This window comes from Phocoena sinus, chromosome 13, assembly GCF_008692025.1.
Source record: "Phocoena sinus isolate mPhoSin1 chromosome 13, mPhoSin1.pri, whole genome shotgun sequence".
In the NCBI taxonomy this organism is placed as follows: Eukaryota; Metazoa; Chordata; class Mammalia; order Artiodactyla; family Phocoenidae; genus Phocoena; species Phocoena sinus.
In genome coordinates this window covers 39,504,763-39,526,768 of record NC_045775.1, presented here as the reverse complement: position 1 = coordinate 39,526,768, position 22,006 = coordinate 39,504,763, and the positions used below count along the sequence as shown (strand labels likewise).

Below are 22,006 nucleotides of genomic sequence, written 5' to 3'. Positions count from 1 at the left end.
TGGTATCTGAAACTGTTACTCAAGTAAGAAAACGTAAGGGAGTTTCAGAAAGGTCCTTGTGTAATGCCAGGTGTGACTAATTTTTATTCACAGTTCTAGAAATACTCATGTCTTAAATCTTCTAAAAAAAATTTTAGTAACTTGAACCTTGTTTTGAAGTGATTTCACCAATGATAAGTTAAAATAACTATTAACTTCCTAGTGAGGGATCTTCAGTTTGTTATATTATCTTAGAATAAAATAAGTTTTTTTGTTAAACAAAATTGAATGCTACTACTCTTACTATAAGATTTAAAAGTACAAAACCACATAAAGAACAGTGTAAAAACTCTGAGCTTAAACCTAGGTAGAGGCTATGTGAAAGAATGTTATCCATTTATCTCCTTATTCAGATTAAAAAACAAAAATTGAGATTTTTTTGGTCACAACCGTCTTAAAAGAGGGAATACACTATAAACTACTTGGTTTACACAAGATACATATTGTAAATCAATGTAACTTTTATTTAGCATGAGAAAGGACAAGGCGTAATAGAAGAGAATGAAGTCTACAGTAATACTCTGGCTGGGGTCTGGGTGACAACTGGCAGCACTCCAGTACTGAGAAGAAACAGGATACACAGTGGCAAGCAGGTAAGATTATGTTAGACTCTCGGGAAATATATTGTTTTGTAAACACTTTTTTTAATTTGAAAAATTATTTTTTAAATTTTAGGTTGGTGTTTATTTTTATGACAATGGACATGGAGTACTAGAGGACAATGATATCTATAATCATATGTATTCAGGGGTTCAGATAAGGTAAATGTTTTCATATTTGGCTTTCTTTGGGGAGGGAGTTGTATGTGAGGTAGGCATGGCATACCCCAGTATAGTAGTCAGGTGTCTAGGAAAAACAGTAAGAGTTAAAGCTAAGCAATTAAGCATGGCTTAAATTGTCAGAATATAACTTTTCTTAGACTGGCTGAGACAGCAGCCAATGGCACCTGACATGCTGTACCTGGCTTATTAAATGGGAGCTTCTGTTTTTATGCTATTTCCGCAAAAGTAATAGTTCTTACACCCCTCTTTCTTGTATATTAACAGTTTTTGGTTTGGAACTGTCGTACTCCTGATCATATAATTCAGTCCTTTATTTTATATATGAGGGGAGCATATAATAATAAAAGTTACTTAATCTAACCTCCTCAGTTTAGTTTACATATTAGGAGACTCTGTAGTAATAACATAATCTATAGCTAAGTGTGTTCTGTGGTAAACAGAATTAAGCAAAATTAAACCAGTTTCTTTACTGACAGACTTCTCAGAGCATCTTGAAGGTGATGCTTAATTATTTAGCTAATTCTTACTATGTTTAATGTGGGTTTTCCTACCGTTATCTAACATGGTATGTGGGAGTAGAAGCAATTGAAATGGCATTATTTTCTATTCTATCCATAGGACTGGAAGCAACCCCAAAATTAGACGCAACAAAATCTGGGGAGGACAAAACGGTGGAATTCTAGTTTATAATTCTGGTATGTTTAATCTTTTAATGTTTTTTTCTTGGTGCTATTAGTCTTTAGAAATATACTTTCTAAATAACAAAACCTAAATTTTTGCATTTATAGGTCTAGGTTGTATAGAAGACAATGAAATATTTGACAATGCAATGGCTGGAGTCTGGATTAAGACAGATAGTAATCCTACACTAAGAAGAAATAAAATCCATGATGGAAGAGATGGTGGCATCTGTATATTTAATGGGGGTCGAGGTATTGTTGTTAATTTTGCATTAGTAAAAAACCCAGTTTTCCATTATTCTTCCATATCTTTAATGATCAATGACATTGCCATTTAATGTGTTATAAATGAGGGAATCACAGTCTTTTTCCTTATCAAGTCTCAAGATGGTTTAGGGGGTTAGTGCCTAGAGCTAAAGGAGACAAATGTTTACAGAATTTTCCTTTTCCTTCAAGCCACCTTGAGTGTGCCACTTGTTAGCGAGGCTTTTTTAAGGTAGCAGAATTTGTTTACACCCTCTCTCTGGACCTTTTATTATTCAGAATAGTGATATGATTATAATAAACTTCAAAGTCAAGTTATAGAACTAGGTGTGGAAAATTAATTGGTCTGCGAATATATATAAATGTCTGTAGTAAATAAGGATTGCTTTGTACCTGTTCACAACTGTCTTCGTTGGAGAATGGAATTAAGCCAATATGTGCTCAGTTTGGTATCCATAAAGGTCAAATCACTTTACATTGAGGCAAAAGTTCACAGTCCCTGCCCCTTGCAAAGGCATAATTTGTTCATAAAGAGAGACTGGGAGAGACTGTCAAATGCAAATTATCACCATTCCTGAAACATCAGTAACCCAGCATTATACATATCATGTATAGAAAGTTAGCTAGTCATTACTCTAATATACCAAGATTTAATCAACAGAATTTACTACTACCACCAAACAATGATGATTCCATTAATGACATAGACTCTCAAGGAGTTTATAATCTAGCCATTCAGTAAGTGACATTATCTCTAATAGGATTCTTTGTAAGATATAATGAGGAAACACAGTACAGAATGGTTGGTTTTATTTGTAAGGTGTTGGGAAGGGTTCTGGAGTAAAATCTTGAGCTGTGTCTTGAAAAATGAGTATTTACTAGTAAGTTGGGGGGTTGGGGGTTGAAGGCCATTCCAAATGTAGAAAAGTATAGTTATTTCATTCTTTCATTTGTTATGTACATACTTACTAATTGAACATCACTGTAGCAAACACTGTGATACAGATGCTAAAAATAAAATGATGAATAAAACAGTACTACATCCAGAAAGTTTATAGTCTAATAGAGTGGCACATTGTAAGCAAAAGTCTAAAGGAAACAAAGTGGTTTAGTAAGGCAAGAGATACTGAAAGTCGAGGCCGGAAGAGGGGGCAGCGCCCAAATCGTAAAAGGCTTTGTTTATATATACAGTATAATGAAAAGGCTTTGTATATATGGGGTACAGTTTGGACTACATCTTAGCAATAGCATTTGAGGAGGTTATAGTGGACATATGCAAGATTAGAGGCAGGGGGACTTCCCTGGTGGCGCAGTGGTTAAGACTCTGTGCTCCCAACGCAGGGGGCCCGGGTTCGCTCCCTGCTCAGGGAACTAGAGCCCACATGCATGCCGCAACTAAGAGTTCGCATGCCATAACTAAGGACCCTGCCTGCCGCAACCAAGACCTGGTGCAGCCAAATAAATAAGTAAATAAATATTAAAAAAAAAAAAAAAAGAGGCAGGGTCTTGGAATAGTGTTTTCTAGGGGAAAGGGAATTTAGAGGTCAATACTGTGAACTACTACAGATGGATCAAATATGTACAGAAATAAAAACATATTTCATGTCTTCAGGGAGCAGAGAAACACTAGAACACAACTAAATATGATTCACTACACATAAGTAGATTTTATAGGAGTAATATTAACTAATACTTACTTAGTACTGTGTACTTTTACATGTGTTAACTAATTTAACCCTCAACATCCCTATGTGGTAGGTGCTATTATGCCCATTTTACAGATAAGGAAATTGAGACAAAGAGAAGGTAAGTAATTTTCCCATTCAGAGTTTGGAAGTGGTGAAGTCAGTATTTGAAGGCATGAAGTCTCATTCCTCAGCCCTCTTAATCATTATCCTGCCAGCAGAGAATTAATAATTAATTTGATGGAGGAAAACTGAAAACCTCCCAGAGGAAGTGTCGTTAAGAAGAAAGAGTACAGGACATTGCAGAAAGAGGAAATAATATAAACCAAAGGCATTAGGGATAAAAATGTATAGCATATTCAGAGTGTAGGTAACATAGTGAGACAGAGGAGTAGGTTGGGGGAATATTTTTTTTTCTCTTTTTTATAAATTTATGCATGCATGCATGCAGGCTGTGTTGGGTCTTCCATTGCTGCGCGTGGGCTTTCTCTGGTTGCGGCAAGCGGGGGCTACTCTTCGTTGCGGTGCATGGGCTTCTTATCGCAGTGGCTTCTCTCGTTGTGGAGCGCCGGCTTTAGGCGTGCGGGCTTCAGTAGTTGCAGCACGCGGGCTCAGTAGTTGTGGCGCGCAGGCTCTAGAGCACAGGCTCTGTAGTTGTGGCGCACTGGCTTAGTTGCTCTGTGGCATGTGGGATCTTCCTGGACCAGGGATGGAACCTGTGTCCCCTGCGTTGGCAGGCAGATTCTTAACCACTGTGCCACCAGGGAAGTCCCCGAGTTTTTTGTAAATAGCAAATTAATTTTAAACTTTATTCTGATAGTTTATACAGATAAGGGATATGATAGAGTGGTGGGAAACACAACAGCAGAAGAGAGGTTGGAGTGAAAGAAATGGATCGAGGAATGCTGATAGGGGCCAGAAAGAATCAGGGCTTGAACTAAAACGTGGAGAGTGCAAAGGTTCTAAAAATATTTCAAAGGAATTAATTTTAATTCAGCAGTGTTCAGTAAGAATCAGCTTTGTGCCAGGGCACTAGGGATTGATTCATAAGCTAGAAATGGTCCTTGCAACCATGGATCTTCAGTTTCTTGGTTAGAATGGTTACCAGCCAATTTTAGCAATTTTTGGTTAAATTCTACTTTAAATATCTATGAATTACTAATAAAATTTCTTTTCAGTTGAAAAATTAGTCCTATGAATTTCACAGTCCAGTTAATAAGAAACTAAAAGAAAACCTAAATACCACCAAAAAGGCTAGTAGAATTTGCTATATACATTAGCCTTAATCTGGGGAAATATTTTATTATAGGTCTCCTTGAAGAAAATGATATTTTCAGGAATGCTCAAGCAGGTGTTCTCATCAGCACTAACAGTCATCCAGTCTTGAGGAAAAACAGAATATTTGATGGATTTGCTGCAGGTTTGTATTTTCCTTTGTTACCTGTAGCTTGTTTTCTGTACATAAAATTGATTCTTGGTATATTATCTCTTTTGCTTAATAACTATGGTGTGCAAAAGTATGCTGCAGAAGTTGGCTGAATGCCTGTTAACAATTGCTTATATAAGAGCACCTAATCCAAGTTTTGGATTCTTCCACTCTAAGCCAACTTTGTAATATTGCTCTTGTAGTTCAGTAGTAGTTATGAATCATCAATTGCATAGAGTAAATAACAGGCTAGTACTACCATTAGAAATAAATTCAGATAAATGCAAGCCCTCTGGCCTCACAAATGGCCAAACAGAATGTTTTTTTTAAAGATCTTGGTAAGTGAAGTCCAAGTATCATGCATATATTTCAACTTTTTGCCACTGAAGAGGATTTCTCTTAATAACTCCAAATAACCATGTAGCTCCTACCTACACATATTTCTGGGCCCTATCTTCTTCTTAGTTTGCAAAGAAATTTTAAAGTGTCATTATTAAGAAAAGTAAATTACAAACCATCTCTATCATTCCTTTAGCAGGGACAGAGGATTATCAACAGTGGAAAGTGAATTGAATGTTACTATAAACAATTCAAATAAACATCTGCATTTATTTCTTTCGATGTTAACAGTTATACTTTTTATGTAAAAGAAGTAGTTCACTATATTTGCTATATTTCAGGTTTCTTTTAAGAAACTATATATAAAGTGATGCATCTGCTGTTTGTAAATTTTGCTTCAGGTATTGAAATTACAAATCATGCAACTGCAACACTAGAAGGCAATCAGATTTTTAACAACCGGTTTGGAGGCTTATTTTTAGCATCTGGTGTTAATGTGACAATGAAAGGTATGTTGGAGTCTGTGTTCTGCCTATAATGCACTAAATATGCCATGAAAAGATGATAGAAGCCATTGTTATTCAGTAACTTAATACCTTCTGTCACTGTATAGTAGTTAACCAACAATTCAAGAGAACTATTTTGAAAGAGTTTTGTTTCACCTTGTCCTAAATAGTTGGAGTATCTTGTACAAGGAAAACTCATTTCTATTCTTAGCCGACTTTTTTACTTCATTGGTTAGCCTCTTTTAAAGTTCTTAAAAACTATTAAAATAATCCTGTAATTTGTTATCTTAAGCCTTTATACTCTAGAATTTATTTTTTTTATTACAGATAACAAAATAATGAACAATCAAGACGCCATAGAAAAGGCTGTTAGTAGAGGCCAATGTTTATATAAAATATCAAGTTACACCAGCTACCCCATGCATGATTTCTACAGGTATATTTCTAAATTATTTGAGTCTTGAAATGGGAGAGTAAGATTTACTTTTCTAAACTGACAAGAACTCACATATTTAGCTTTCCCTTAAATGTATGAGCTAAGAAAGTAAATTGGGTTTTTGCTACTGGAAAAATATCTGAAAATTTTATTAATTGTCCACATTGAGTTATGTGATCAATCTACTTTGAGGATCCTGTTTGAGACCGTAAAATATGGGAAAATGTAATACTGCAGTTAACTACTGATACCACTGAAAATGTGAAACATACTGCTTTCCTAGGAGTTTCAAGGTAAAGCTGTCATTAAGTGTTCCTTATATCCCAGCCACCATGAGTGGGTTTTGACTTCCCCTCCCCCATACTGATTCAGTGAAGACTTGATAGGAACTTAATTGTTTTCCTCAGAAGACACAAAATAGGAAATTCACTTATTCCATTAAAGTCCCTAGATAAGAGCCACAAAAATTGGGGGCCTCTTTTATAAGCCAAAGGCCATAGGGTAATATAGGTAAACAAATTGCAGTATTTTGAATAAATAACATGATCAAGGAAAATAATGTAAGCTTTTGCTTTTTAGATGTCACACTTGTAACACCACAGATCGAAATGCCATATGTGTGAACTGCATTAAGAAGTGCCATCAGGGACATGATGTAGAATTTATTAGACATGATAGGTATGTATGTAGCACACTTGCTTGCTGTATTACCCGATTATTTTCCTCCCCTCACTTTCCTAATCTTTGGGTTTTCATTTTGCTTTAGGTTTTTCTGTGACTGTGGTGCTGGAACACTGTCTAATCCTTGTACATTAGCTGGTGAGCCTACACATGATACAGATACACTATATGACTCTGCTCCACCTATAGAATCTAATACATTGCAGCACAACTGAATTCCTTCCCTAAAGAAAAAGTCCTGCCATTCTAACATCATAACTTAAAACATTTTTTTTTGGAAGAAGATTTAAAATATTTGCCCATGCTACAGGAAGAGACTGTATTAAAAATGGATACACAAGGTCAGTTGACACTATGAAGCTCAAGCTACCAAAAAGAAAGTGGCAATATATTGACTCAGGATCTCAAAGCTGGGTGTTTTAGCATTACTGTGTAAAGACTTTTGAAGGGACAGAAGTGAAGAAAATAAGCTGCAATTTTGTACAGATACCAACTTCTGAAAAAAGCTGGTGTTTTTACAACTAGCATTGAATGCAGTCCAATTTGCAGTAGTACTCTTCAACAGACAAGCAGCTTTGTTGCTGCCTTTATGGACGTGGGTACCAAGTGCTTTTGTAATATGGTAAAAATGTGAGCTAGCACTTCTGCATTTCTTTTGATTTTTTTTTTAACATGTATTCAGATTGAGAAATATGATTTTAATGCTTTAATCTCATGTAGTTTGTTTTTAATTTCAAGCAAAATCTTATTGTACTTGAATGTGCCCTGTTTTGTTAGCACACCTAGACTTGCTGTAACTGTACTCATGTCCCAGTATGTACGTTCTTTCTATGAAAGAGAAAACACTACTCTTAAATTATATCCAGCAATGTTTCTGGTATCCTTTGAGAAAAGTTAAGACTATATTTCTTCCCTTCCCTGTGCAGCATTCAAGATCACCCCTAGACAAAGTGAGTGTTTTAATGAGACTTCCTAGGAAGGGATGCACTGTAAAACAAAAGTATTCTTGTAACTCAGTTTTGTGAAAGGTAAAAACTACTATGTTTTAAAAGTACACTTTAGAAAGTCTCTTCAAAACAGTCCTGTATTTGAACTCTGTTCATAGTTTTTTTTTGAACAGTTTAGACAGACAGACAAATTGCTGGAAATTAAAAGAATTTCCCGCATTAAGCTGAGACAAGTATATATACAGCCCTATACAGTTTCATAGCTCCCCCCTACCCCATTTATGTGTATTGGTGACAGTGGGTATAAACAGCCTGAAAGTGTATGCATGTACCATAACATCTAGACTTAATATATTGTGGAGTATTCAATAACCATTATGTAGAAGGTAGGTAAGAATTAAAAGGGTTTAATTTCCTAGAAAGAAAATGGAAAAATGGTCATTTTTAAAAAATAAAGTTTATTAGATCATAATGTTGTCTGAATTTACCACCTTTGTCAAAAGTGAACTCAAAGCTTCCAATGTAGTCTATAATTCCTCAATCAAAGTCAGCAACTTACGGACAGCTTCAGCATCTACAGTCGACCTTTCACTAGCCAGACAAACTTCCCTTAAAATAAATTTAAAAAAAAGTTGTTTTAGTTTACATTTTGCACAGTGCATCATCCATTCCTTTTACTGTTTTGTTAATCAACTACATGGTAAAATTATATCCAGTTATAATTACCGAAATAATCGCAGTGACTGAGTCATCTTCTCAAATTCTCTTGCTTTTCTATGTCCCTTTTGAATAACCTCCTCTGGAAGATTAGCAAGCCTTGCTGCGTTAAAGCCATAGCTTTTAGGACAGGCTCCTTTAATGAATTTATACAGGAAGGTAATAGTCTCCTGGCTGGGATCTTCACATTCATTTTCTACCATGCATGCCTAAAAAAGAAAAATTACATGCTGGCAATGGAAGTACCCATTCAAAAACATAACTTTTGAATAAACAACTTGTACATACCATGTGTCCTAGGCGCACTGCAACATTTTGAGAATAGTCTTCAACTAATGAATGGTAGTGGGTAGAAAACAATGTACGACACTTTATATTCTCAGCAAGTTCTTTAACAACTGCATTTGCTATTGCTGTCCCATCAAATGTTGCAGTGCCTCTTCCTATGAAAATAAAATATACATGAACTATGTATTACACAATCTGCCATATTATGTACGAAGAAGGACATACCTCACAAAGGAATGGAAAAAAATGTACTAAAGATCAGTTCAGTATATCCAAAAGCATTCTGTAAACAGGCCCTCTCTAGCTAAGCAGGTCTGCTTGGAGTTCAGGACTACTACTCGAGTACCACTGCACTTCAGAAACTTCCTTTTAGTTCTCTTTAAATAGCCTCATTATCCAATAAATATTCTCATTATCCCTGTAAAATTGCCACCTTAGGGCCAACTGTGGGGTCTATGGACGAATGTGAGTGTATTCATAGTCTTTAAGAGATGTGTCCTTCAGACCATTTTCCAGAAAAATAATTCTTTGTACTAATGTTTTGGAAATTTTAGTATCTTACCTAATTCATCCACAAGCACCAGAGAATGTGCTGTTGCATGTTTAAGTATACTGGCAGTTTCACTCAATTCAACAAAAAATGTACTTTCGCCTACAAAAAAAAAAAATCACAAATAGGTGATCATTTTAAGAATCCTATTTTAACAGTAGATTCATCTTTTAGATTCATATCCTTTGAATCTATTATGAACTACCATGATACTAAGAGATTACTTCTAGTATGTTTAAAATTGCATAATGCTTTCAAATGTCTGAAAGCATTCTGCCTTGCGTAACACCAGAAAAAAATAAATAAAACATCCTATTTAAAGGTAGATGTGTTTAACACCTAAAATATAGAAATGAACTGTCAAATAACAGAGCCTTAGGTAGGGAAAAAAACTCACCTGACATTATTCTGTCTGAGGCACCAAGTCTAGTAAACACTCTGTCGATTGGTGTGAGCCTACACACTTCAGCTGGTACATAGCAACCCATCTGGGCCATTACAACCAGTAGGCCGGCCTGTGAAGGAGAAAAAGGGACAAAAAGGTCTTTTATGACTGGTGTTAGAGAACAGAGAGAGATATCTATGTATATCCAGAAGACAGAGATAATAAGCCCTAATAAATCTTTATTAACTAGGAGTAGTCAGGCACTCTAAAAAAATTCTTCACAAACCTAAGTAGGAAAAGTGAGGCTTAGGAAGGAAGGCATGAGGCTTAGGGTCTAACTGGCTTTATTTGAAACCTCAGCACCTATATGCTAACCAACTACACTAGTGATTCTCAACCTAAAACTACTGATGCCCAGAACCAATTCCAGACCAAACACTTTCAGAGGATGAACACACCCCAACTCCCAGGTACTTTTTTGTTGTGCTCTCTAGATGATTTTTGATTTAAAAATGAAAAGGAGGTTGAAAACCACCTTACTACACTATTGCTCCTCTCTAGTTAGCAAATTTATACAGAAATATAATACAGTGCAGTAGAGTTAGGGGGTCAGCAAACATCTTCTGTCAAGGGCCCAATGTCTGCTACACGTTTTTTTTCTACAACCCTTTAAAATCTAAATCATATTTAGCTCAGTAGCTAGCTAACCCCTGGCAGGTGGTCAGAAAAATATATTTATTGTCTTCCCTAAAAGCAGTTCCCAACAGTTAACTAGAGGTCATGAATCACTTTCCTGTATGAACAAGTGCAATGGTTCTTGTATAAGGGTTCCTAGAAATGAACCTAATTTAAGAACAAACATAAAACGTGTATAATTTTCATTCATTATGAATACCTCTGCCTTCACAGGAAATGGATTCAATCAAAGTCAGAGTTCATAAAAAAATTCATGGCCTGAAACCCCCTTCACCTTCTTGATATACTTCCCTTAACATCAGGCAAATATTTGACCAATAAGAATACAGTTCTTAGTTTCATGACTCAAGGAGTTTCCCTTTGCTTCCTAATAAGTCAATGACTGAATTCTATCATATGCTCCTTGGGAAGCGGTGGCCTAAATATGTACCATATTCACTCTTTAAGTGTTACAAATAATTTGGTGTAACAAAACTTCAAGTTTACCTGTCTCATGAGCGTAGACTTGCCCCCCATATTCGGTCCAGTAACAAGCACACAGTAAGCTTTGCCATTTTCTTCCTCTTCCTCACAGCCTATTAGAATGTCATTTGGAATAAAGTCATCACCAAAAAAAGTCTTCGTAATGCAGGGGTGGCGTGATCCTTTAAGGTCTAGAAAGGGAGGAGTATCTTCTTCTGGCAACAGAATTACTGGACGACACATAGGACCATCACCCCCTCGACTGTAGTTGGCCAGGCACAGTAAGACATCTGTTAAAGAGAGGTCAAAAGTGAAGCTTCATCATTTTTGAGGTTTCTTGATAAGCACAAAGGCCCAACTTCTATAAGTCTTCCAGAAATGTTTTTTTAGTGAAGGGGGCATGCTCTACTTGCCCTTTAGACATGGCAGCTTTTTTTCTAAAAGTAAGCACTCTAGTGACATTGTTTTAACTGCACAAAAATAAGTCATCAGCCTAAATGTTTTACATGTCTTATAGCACTTGTACTGAAATGAGAATTAACTTCCAATTTCAAGCCCAAGAAAATATCCCCTCAAAGTAGATTTTAAGTCCTCTAATATCTAAACCAGAGGTATGCCAAAGGAAAGCTAAGATACAACAGAGAGATGCTGTTGTGGTCTCTCCTTGATATAACCATGGAGCTGACACTTCTTAGAAGCAGAATATTCTGACAATAAGCAAAATCTTAAAAGGAAAATATATTGACCAATTTTGAACACTTGAGCTGAGGGATGATTTTACATTACCTACCAAATTGTTTAAAACTGTATTGGCTTAAGTAATAAATGTGGCACACTCAAAAACCATGATAGATACACACACTCAAAAACAGAACAGGATGCCATTTTTTTCTGGACAGTTGTGTTCAGACTAAAATAGTTTTGTTACAAATTTGGGTAAACTATGGTTGCTGCATTTTTACAACAGAAAAAAACCCAAAACTAAAACAAGCAAAGGCTCCAAATGACTTGGCCATGAAATTTAAAGAAAAAGGAAATTACTTATGAAGCTGAAAAGGTTACCAAATTACAAATATGTAAATCAGGGCTCTTAGAAATCAACTGTAGAAAAGAAAGTGTGACAACTTGGGCTAAAAGAAAAAGGGAGGATTAAAATCTTTTGAAACATTCACGTAAAGAGATTCACTGAAATACAAAAAAGAATGCAAGGGTGTGTGTGTGTGTGTATAAAAACAAAAACTGAGTGATAGGTCAAGGGACAGCTTTAAATTAGTGTGACAAAAAATAGCCTAAAAAACAGCATTTATCGAATACTACAAATTCAACTGAAATTTGATTAAAATATATACGTGTCCCTTGAGTTTAGGGATACGAGTCAATGAGGACTTTCCAATGGACTTTCCAATCTTAATATACAATTGGAACACAGGACGTTACTAACCAAAACTTTAGGAACAAGCCTCTTGAAAACCTTACCCAACACTGCGATGCACTCCACAGCAGCCTGCCAGTCCTTGTAATTTTTATCAAAGTTATAGAACAGTCGCCGCATGCAGTCCTTTAATGATACATCTCTCCGTTCTTCAGCATTTATCAGATTAGCCAACTTTTTCTCAATTGTTTTGGTCCAGTATCGTTTACAGCCCTTCTTGGTAGATTTCAACTCATATTCTTCTGGCAAATTACGGGTGATGAAATTCTCGGGAATTTCCAACTGGTAGCGATTCCTACCAATTCCCCAGTAGACTATGGTCCTACAGCCAATTCTACTACGCTGTTTCTCCAAGTATTCCAGGAGGCTCTGTTCATTTTCTCTTATGTCAGCAAGAGCTTGATCATAATCAGAGTCAAATCCTGCCTTGGGAGTAATCAGTCCAGTCTTTCGAGCCTTTTCATGGTCAAAGGCTGTATCCCATCGGTTTAGTTCTAAAGTCAAATCAGGAAAGCGGCCTTCAGGATTTTTTGCCTGCAGAGTAAGGACCTGCTTAAGGATTTTAGACTTAAAGTCATCAACGACTTCCTCCATAACCCCTATAATTTTACATAGTACTTTGAATCCTTCCAGAGCAGAAAGAAAATCAATAATCTTTTTTTTGCTGTATGTGGTTTCTTCATACATTATAGCCCTGCTATCTGGGTGGTTCTGGCTCTTCAGGGGAGAGCCAACATTATGAATTTTACTCAGTAGCCTCTCAAGGTCTGGAAGCTTCTTTAGAAGGTCTACAACCTCAGAGATTTTGTCAGGCACAACCATTAGGTCTTCTATGGCATCTAGACGATCACTGATAACATAAGGGTTACAGAGTGGGGCACAAAGCCATTGCTTTAGGAGCCGCTTACCGAAGGGAGTATAGCAAGTATCAATCTTGTCTAACAGGGTCCCTTCAGTAGAACCATTTGTTCCATTCAGAAAAATCTCCAAGTTGTTTAATGTCACAGCATCTAGCACCATTCGTTGACTGGCTTTAGCAAATACAGCACCAGGTCCTGTAGCACGGACCGTGTCAGAATCCAAGGGAATATATTCTTCAAAATTAGCCATTGATAAAAGCTCCTGATCAATAAGGCATTTTTTGAGGTAGAAGACACAACCACCAAGAGCAGAGAGGGCCAATTCACTCTTCTCTCCCGGTGTCAACCCAACAGAATCAGACTCTGAGGTCATACCTTTAAGCACCTGGGGTAACATCACCCCACTGTCCTCATTTAACTTGTCTGTAAAATACCCTTCTTCAAGGAGAGTTCTCAAAGTTTTGGCTGCATCCCAAAACTGGGAACCTGGTATCAGACCTTCCTGAAGAGAAGAGGACAATGAACCCTTGAGAATCATCTTAGTTTCCACTGAGAGATTTCCTTTCTCAAACAAGACTTGTACTGGAGGATAGTGTGCCACTAACGTCCTAAACCTGGAACAATGGCGATCATCTGAAAACTGACCTATGAAGAACTTCCCTAGCGAGGTATCAACAAAACATACTCCGTACACTCGAGCGTGGCCAGAAGAATCATCTTCTTTTTCTTTGAGGCTAAGAAGGTATTTACTGTAGTTCTCCGAGGGGTCACCTTCCAGCACACTGTAGGTCTGTGTACCCTTGGTAATGACCCTACAGATCTCCCTCCTCACCACTCTATCATACTTAGATATATGTGCCATCTTTCGGCATCGTGCCTCCATCATTTCCGGGGTCTCGGTCTGTTCCACCCGTGCTACTTTATAGCCCTTCTGGACCAGGGAATCTGAATATCGGCCAAATGCAATTTCAGGGAAACCAGAATGGGCCCAGTTGCCTTTCATGAATACCAGCCCTAGTTCACTGACTCCAGTAAGAGCATCCATGTGGTAGAGCTCATAAAACTTCCCCACCTTATAAAATATGACAAGATCAAAGTTCTGAGACTTAATCTGCCACCACTTTCTCATCCCAGGAGTACAGGAATTAAGGAAATCCTCAGGCACATAGAGTGTGGATGCATCAAAATCAGGGTGATCAGGTCGCCTCCTGTGCTTATCTCTTCTCTTCTCCTCCTTAAGCCACTCTAAAGTTTCATGATACCAGATGGTAGGGCGACTACTGTCATCACATCCTCCACTAACGTGGGCTTGGGATTCAGAATTTTGAGGGGCAGAGAAAGCACTCAAAGTATTCTTGGTTTCTGATGAAATGCCAGTTGCTCGTTTGGTGGCCGAGGGCATTTCCTTCCTTGAACTTTTCCTTTTGAGGGAGCCATTACCAGTTATCATTCTCTTCCTCTTCGGAGCAACTTTAACAGGGTTGTCCAGGCCTTCACTGTCACTATCCCCTACTCCACTGCTTATTTCATCACTGCTTCCTTCCTCCTTAGCATCTGGCTTAAATTCCACATCAGAGCCACCAATGTCACTCTCAGAGTCTGATATGACCCTTCGCTTTTTTATCTGGCGGCTACTTCGCCTAGATCCTTGCACCTTTGGCCTCACTTCCTCTTCACTCTCAATTTCATTTTCTTCTTCACTCTTATCTGATGTGTAAGTGGCACCTGCCTGGAAGGCAAAGAGTATTTTAAAACAAAGTAAAATTTGGAAAATGACAATATTGCTGTGGAATCTCTCAATATGCTGCAACTTCATCTATCAAGAGAAGAACCCACCTCCAGAAATAGTTTTCTTTCTCAAGGGATATCAATTTCAGTTTCACCTAACATTAAAACAAGTACCACAATACAGGATTAAGTGATTCTGTCATAAGAGTTCTATCCTATTCAATACTGATGAAGTCCTTAGGATGACCACACAGCACAAATACCCATAGACGATGTCCTCATTAACAGTCATAGCTGTGGAAAAAACTTTCAGTCTTCTGTTATCTTTCTTCCAGGGTCACCTCTCCTCTTATATTTGGACGTGTTATGAAGTTTACCATTTTATAAATTCTTTAGTATAAAAAAGCAGTAAATCAACCTAGTTCTAGTCCTTGCTTTCCACAAACCAGCTGTACCTTCTTGGGCAAGGCACATTCACTTATTATCATGGGCCTCCCTCATACGTAAAGTAGTATGAGGCTAAATGATTTCTGTAGTTACCATCCAGGTCTAAACATCTGAGTAACATTAAGATCTCTGGTTTCAACCTCAAAAATAAGATTAGAAACTCTTCTTTCATTTCTCTTAAAATACTCATTATACTAACTTATTGCCTATCTTATCTAGAATAGAACAAAATCAAACTTACAGATGAATCTTTTTAAGCACACGGCATTAATTTACTAAATTAGAGAATGATGACTATGTTTGTTTCAAATATACCAATTATTTGTTCAATTCCTTAACAAGATTTAATTCACTCAAATAGTGACCATTAATATTTGAAACCAAGGTTGTATTTCAAGGTTACTCAACCTCTATTCTTACCAATCCAAAATACAACAAAAAGTATTAGAGCATAAAACTGGATATTAATTTCCACACCCTCATACAGCAGCTTATTACCAGACACCAGGACCAATTTTATCACCATGTCCTTACTGTCCCTAGCTCTCTATACTGGTTACCAAAATGGTCCTGCCTTTTACAGCATGTGTCTTTCTAGCAGGCTTGAGAACTTAAGTAAAGAGAGGTGCTAGGCTGCTGAGATTCTAAATAATATAACATGACCTAGAGTCCAGGAATGTATAGACGTATGCATGTTTGAGTACTAAACAGATATATGGAAAATACCACTCTAATATGCCCCTGACCCTTTTTCATCACTCTCCTAACAGAAGTAACAACCGCCTGTTAGCACTGTCCCACCTCCGTCTCTTCTTCCTCCTCTGGTTCTGAGGGCTCATCACACACTGCCAATTCAAGCCTCTTAATCTTGTCTTTATTCAAGGCTTCATCTGCACGTTGCATTGCTCTGAGTATTTCAGGCTTTGAACTGTAGAAATGACCTCCTTTCTGGGCTTCCTTTGACTTCGAACCTAAAAAACATCAATATATTTATTTACAAATAGGAACTGTTGGCTGGATATTTGGCTCAATGTATAACACTTGCCCTAAGGAACAAGAGTGACAACAATCAAGTAAAATTTTTAATCTCCCATTACTTCTGATTGATACAAATAGATTAAAGCCTACAAGGAAGGAATTTTCAGGGGAAAACCACCAGTGAAACTGAAATTACCTATTTTACCTCATTTAAGCTGCCTTAACTGTTGGTCATCCAGGACCACTTAGTCTCTCTTCTATAATGACCTGGGACTGTGACCCGAAACACCTAGGCACACCTCCTCTTCAGGTGAGGCATGAGATGTAAAGGGGGTTTGAGACCCTTTTTAAAAAAACATTACTTAAGGAAGGCAAAAACTACACTATCACTTAAATGAAGCAATGATATTAAAAATAAGTTTGTTCCCAAGGCAGTTAGATAAGATGTTAAAAAAAAAAATCCTACATTTTGGGACAGTTCAGACTTGTAATGTTAAATTTTTTCAAAACAGTAGCATCAAAATGTCTTGCTCTGCTTTAAAGTAAAACTTTTCCTTTATTCATTTCATTTCAAAGAGCTATAGTATCAAATGACATTTCCATCCACTGAGCAAAATTTCTATCCACAAGACCAATGATACAGAATTGTTTTAGTTCTTTTCCAAGAGGCATAACTAGGAATGTCTTTTTCTCTTCTTCTACCTGAATATACCTATAGTTGGAAAATGAACCTGAATTTGTCTAACAGATCCAAATGTTATATTACACCCTTCTTTCTATATACTAAAACTGATGGGACATCCTAAATTTCCATGGAATTAGCAACGTTCATAAGCTGACTAAAACAAAGCTGCAATTTCTCAATTCTCTAAAGAGCTGCACCAAAACTACAAACTGCAACAATCAAAATCATTAAGAGTAGCTCTGAACTTTTCCCAAAGTACCTGCTGCAGCTGTACTTACCTCCCCCACCACCTATCTGGTGTCATCGTCATTCCCCGAAACCTCTGATGCAAACTACAGCTCTAAGACCATGCCCCCCAAAGAAGGCCTACTTTTTTTCATGCATGCCTTTTTGCTGATTTATTCACATACATGTATTGCAACGATATGGATATTTAAAGGGCAGAGAGCAGTATGCACATGGGTTGTTTTATAAAATAATTACAACATAAATGTAAACTTTTTTGATCTCTTTTTAAAGTCCTTTTTTGCCAAAGCTTTGTTTAGAATCTCAAAATTAGTCCTGGAAAAAGACCTCATTTATCATCTGGTCCAACTCTCTCTCTCTCATTATATATATATGCAAACAGAATCAGAAAATAAGATTATACAGCAAATTAGTGGAGAATACTGAACCAAATTCCCTTATTTTCTTTCCATCCTGCATGTCAGATTTCTGTGTGGACTTAACTTTCTTCAGTGTGCCGTCCCTGCCCTGCAGGATGATGAAGAGTACTATGACCAAAAGGCATGATTCCCAGAGGTTTCTGGGAAAATGAACATTGTTCTGATTCCAAAACACTGAGTTCAACAATGTCCTAGCCAGGAGAGCTTGAAGATAGTGGAGAAAAACCTGTACATGCTGGACTGTTCAGGCACTGCATGCTGCAGTCATACTGTACATGCACCGTACAATCCAGGAGACTGACAGGGTGCACCCAGCCCAAGTGAAGCTATAAATGCAGGACTGCTGACGTCTGTGATAAATAAGGCCGGGCCTGGGAAGAGAAAGTTAAGGTTCCAGAAATCTGATTTCTGATGTGAACCTCAATGCAGATGTGCTCATAAGGTGAGGATTTTGAAGGCCAGGTAGCATGCATCTCCATCTGTCCTAAAGAATGTCACTGATCTATATTCTATGCATCTTGGCTGCATTTTCTTTTGGAACCTTTAAGATGGGAACACTTTAATTTACTCTTTTCATGTCTGAGTATGGCATTTTGGTCCAAATCACGAGATCCAATCATGAAATCATTTTTCCTTTAATGATATGATATTGCTGTAAGTCACTCAGAAGGACGGAAATGCAGCTTAAGACCAGCTGCATCTTATCCTTTTCCCATGCTAGAAGCTTTCACCACACCACTCCTGCAATTTATTCGAGTAAAATATGCTTCATTCCACTGTATGGGAGACGCTAACACTCAGACTCATGTGTGCGTGCGTGCTCTTTCTCTCACAAACACACACAATCTGCAGAGTGAATCTTTTACCTGTATATGGCTTTAATAGCCTTCTGCTAACCCAGCCCCTTGTTGGGCTGTCATCAAAAAACTGTACATGAACTCGGGCAGACTTTCCTTTCTCACGGATGAATGTTCCATCAAAAGGGTGGTTGTAAACCAGGCAAGGCCACCAAGGGTAACCCTCCATCTTGGCCCAAACCAAATCACCTGGTGAGAAGTCACAAGAACTGTTGCCAAAAGAAAATACATAATTTGGTTAATATTTTGTTAAGCTACATTAAAGGCAATTACCTACAAAGAAGCAATTTTAAGGAAGGTATCTTTAAGAATCCTTTGAAATTTTCTGGCATTAATATACAGGAACAGAAATTCTAGAATTAATGATTTTTAAAAAACATTTTCAAGTTATTTTTAAAAACATAAACAAATATCACAATGTTTATTAAGACAAACACAAATATAATGGTATTAAGGTTAGAGACTCTCAGAATTATTCAAGGTTTAAAAACTGTGGCAGAATTCTGAGACTACTGATAGCAGGAAAAAGACAAACTCATTGTACTTGTGATCCAAATTATAATGAGTAACACCTGTACTACACATATGGTATACACAGGAACAGGATCTGACCCAGAGTATTAATACCAAAAATACCGACTGTGTAAATTTGCTGCTTATATTCAGTATTATCGACTTTGCTCCAATGTATTCCAAATACTCCAAAAGCTACCTATAGCACACTACTACCCCCACCCTCACCCTAAAAATCTAGCTTTATGGAAAAACTTAGGTCAAGAGATAAGTGCCTGATGTACCCAAAATAGTTGAGTACATAATACCTACAGAATCAACAGGAGATTCAATCTTCACAAAAGCTGATTTAGCCCTAAAGGTTTCCTGAGAAAAGGAGAGGAGGGGAAAGGAGAGGGAGAAGGGTAGCAGTGTCCAGTAACAGACTACAAGAGTCCCTCAGTGATGGAGAGGGACAACAACTGATAAACCCTGCTCAAGTACTATATACCAAGATTTTCTAAGCCCGCTTACAGGTTTTCGCTGAATAACTACAAATGTAAAATAAGCACATTACAAAAAGAATATTTTAGACATTTTTGAATCATCAATTGAGGCCACCTTATAAAATCAGGCCCAATCATAAAATTAAAGTATTTCTTTCTTCAAAAAAATGTGAATATGGAGATCCCTATGCTGAACAGTTAGAAAAGAAACCAGAACAGGAGCATGGCTTCAGCTGGTGCTTATATCAAGGGCCTTTAAGGCACATTCTTCTTTCAACTTAGAAATCTATAGCAACCAGCACAACTTTATAATTTTTGCTGTCAAACACCACAAGGCTCATCTTCAAACAGGGAGCTGTGTCTGCACCATTCAGACTTCTTACCTTAAGTGCTTCATCCTTCCTAACATATCCATTAATTAACAGGAGACAAAGACCCTTATCTCCATGCGGAACTGTCAAGCAGGCTTTCCCTTAACTTAGGCAGGTAGCCACTTAACCACAAAGTCTATCACACACTGGTATCAGAAAACCACAAGCTGGGACTTCCCTGGTGGCACAGTGGTTGAGAGTCCGCCTGCAGATGCAGGGGATGTGGGTTCGTGCCCCGGTCTGGGAAGATCCCACACGCCGCGGAGCGGCTGGGCCCGTAAGCCATGGCCGCTGGGCCTGCGCGTCCGGAGCCTGTGCCCCGCAACGGGAAAGGCCACAGCAGTGAGAGGTCTGCATACCGAAAAAAAAAAACAAAAAAAAAGTAAGAGGAAAAGGTGACAGCTCAGAAAAACAAGTGTAAAAGCCTTCATACAATTAAAAATAAGAAATGACTTAAGCTAAATATACAGTGAACAGATCTTTAAGCTTTTGCTTTAAAAATCACATTATTTTTGCTCCCTCTTCAGCCCATTACCTTGGTGTTGATTACTAGTTGTGCCCCAAATTTGTAGGCAAAATTTTTGGCTATCTACTTTTTAAAAAAGAATCAGTAGATAGCAATGTACTGCTAGAATTTGCTCCTATAAACAATAAAAGATAGACTGGGTATGTCTTAACAAAAACTTGTGTATGTAAATACAAGTTTCACAAACATGAAACATGCTCTCAAGCCAACTTTAGAAATCAAACTATCAGTGTCTGTATCTACCTCTTAAGGTGGACCATTAGAGCAGAATTCCCCTACCCTCAAACAGCTAATGAGAAAAGAGAAGTAATCAGAGCAATTAATAACAAAGGCTCCCATCATACCTGCCCACCTGTACCTCTGCCCACATACCTGGCTTGCTTTCTTTCAGCTTGCATAACTATGGCACCCATCACTTACGCATTAGGTCTACAGTGACCGTATAAATTATCCAAACTGGCCTCTAAAACTATTTCCTAAATAAATTATCATCCAAACTGGCCTCGGAAACTGTTTCCTAAATATTATTAGAAAGGAAGTCTACATAAAATACTAAAAGAAACCAGAGTTCTTCGGAGAGCAGCTTAAGAAGCAGGGACATTGACCATCCTCATCAGAATGAAAAGATGTTTTCAAAAGTTCTGAGGGCAGGGACTTCCCTGGTGGCGCAGTGGTTAAGAATCCGCCTGCCGATGCCGGAGACACGGGTTTGAGCCCTGGTCCGGGAGGAATCCCACATGCCACGGAGCACCTAAGCCCATGTGCCGCAACTACTGAGCCTGCGCTCTAGAGCCTGCGAGCCACAACTACTGAGCCCGTGCGCCACAACTACTGAAGCCCACCCGCCTACAGCCCGTGCTCTGCAACAAGAGAAGCCACCGCAATAAGAAGCCCGCGCACCACAACAAAGAGTAGCCCCTGCTCTCCGCAACTAGAGAAAGCCCGCGTACAGCAACAAGCCCCAACACAACCAAAAATTTTTAAAAACTTCTGAGGGCAATGTTAAAAAGTCATAAAAGGGCTTCCCTGGTGGCACAGTGGTTGAGAGTCCGCCTGCCGATGCAGGGGACACGGGTTCGTGTCCCGGTCCGGGAAGATCCCACATGCCGCGGAGCGGCTGGGACCGTGAGCCATGGCCGCTGAGCCTGCGCGTCCGGAGCCTGTGCTCCGCAACGGGAGAGGCCACAACAGTGAGAGGCCCGCGTACCACAAAAAAAATAATAATAATTTAAAAAATCATAAAAGCCAGCTTAAAAGAGGCTCCCACTGACCAAATTATAAGTTCAGCATCTTTTTAAATACCAATTTTAATTATATCGATTAAATCAAATTAGGTCTGTGAAACTGAGTCCACAATGATACTTTTTTAAAAGCTTGAATACTTTTCTTACAATATTATATTAGGTGTGATATTATTTGGAAAATGTATTACTATAGATTTAATTGTATGAAAATTCTCAGGAAAGGCACCTACAACTAGGGCAGATAGTTACCTTTAACTAAAGGCTCTTAGGGAAAAAAAAAAACTTGTCAATGTCTGACATACCACTCCTATAAATGAGTACAAGGCATACAC

The 22,006-nt window shown here is 37.9% G+C and overlaps 2 protein-coding genes across 6 annotated transcripts in view; one reads left to right on the top strand and one right to left on the bottom strand.

The window, feature by feature from the left end:
• Positions 1 to 8,257, top strand: part of FBXO11 (F-box protein 11) — a 100,001-nt gene extending 91,744 nt beyond the window's left edge. The window contains exons 15-23 of the mRNA XM_032653396.1: positions 510 to 632; positions 715 to 800; positions 1,440 to 1,516; positions 1,610 to 1,753; positions 4,760 to 4,870; positions 5,617 to 5,724; positions 6,049 to 6,157; positions 6,737 to 6,835; positions 6,924 to 8,257. Of these exons, the coding sequence (XP_032509287.1) occupies positions 510 to 632; positions 715 to 800; positions 1,440 to 1,516; positions 1,610 to 1,753; positions 4,760 to 4,870; positions 5,617 to 5,724; positions 6,049 to 6,157; positions 6,737 to 6,835; positions 6,924 to 7,053 (987 nt within the window). The 3' untranslated portion in view covers positions 7,054 to 8,257. The remainder of the gene's footprint in view (positions 1 to 509; positions 633 to 714; positions 801 to 1,439; positions 1,517 to 1,609; positions 1,754 to 4,759; positions 4,871 to 5,616; positions 5,725 to 6,048; positions 6,158 to 6,736; positions 6,836 to 6,923) is intronic.
• Positions 8,224 to 22,006, bottom strand: part of MSH6 (mutS homolog 6) — a 142,662-nt gene continuing 128,879 nt past the window's right edge. For 3 of the 5 annotated variants that reach the window (XM_032653392.1, XM_032653394.1, XM_032653391.1), the window contains 9 exons: positions 18,545 to 18,744; positions 16,152 to 16,321; positions 12,360 to 14,904; positions 10,908 to 11,173; positions 9,738 to 9,855; positions 9,353 to 9,442; positions 8,791 to 8,945; positions 8,512 to 8,711; positions 8,224 to 8,394 (listed from right to left, as the gene is read on the bottom strand). In XM_032653392.1, the coding sequence (XP_032509283.1) occupies positions 8,313 to 8,394; positions 8,512 to 8,711; positions 8,791 to 8,945; positions 9,353 to 9,442; positions 9,738 to 9,855; positions 10,908 to 11,173; positions 12,360 to 14,904; positions 16,152 to 16,321; positions 18,545 to 18,744 (3,826 nt within the window). In that variant the 3' untranslated portion in view covers positions 8,224 to 8,312. The remainder of the gene's footprint in view (positions 8,395 to 8,511; positions 8,712 to 8,790; positions 8,946 to 9,352; positions 9,443 to 9,737; positions 9,856 to 10,907; positions 11,174 to 12,359; positions 14,905 to 16,151; positions 16,322 to 18,544; positions 18,745 to 22,006) is intronic. The other 2 variants (XM_032653395.1, XM_032653393.1) reach the window with 1 other exon arrangement.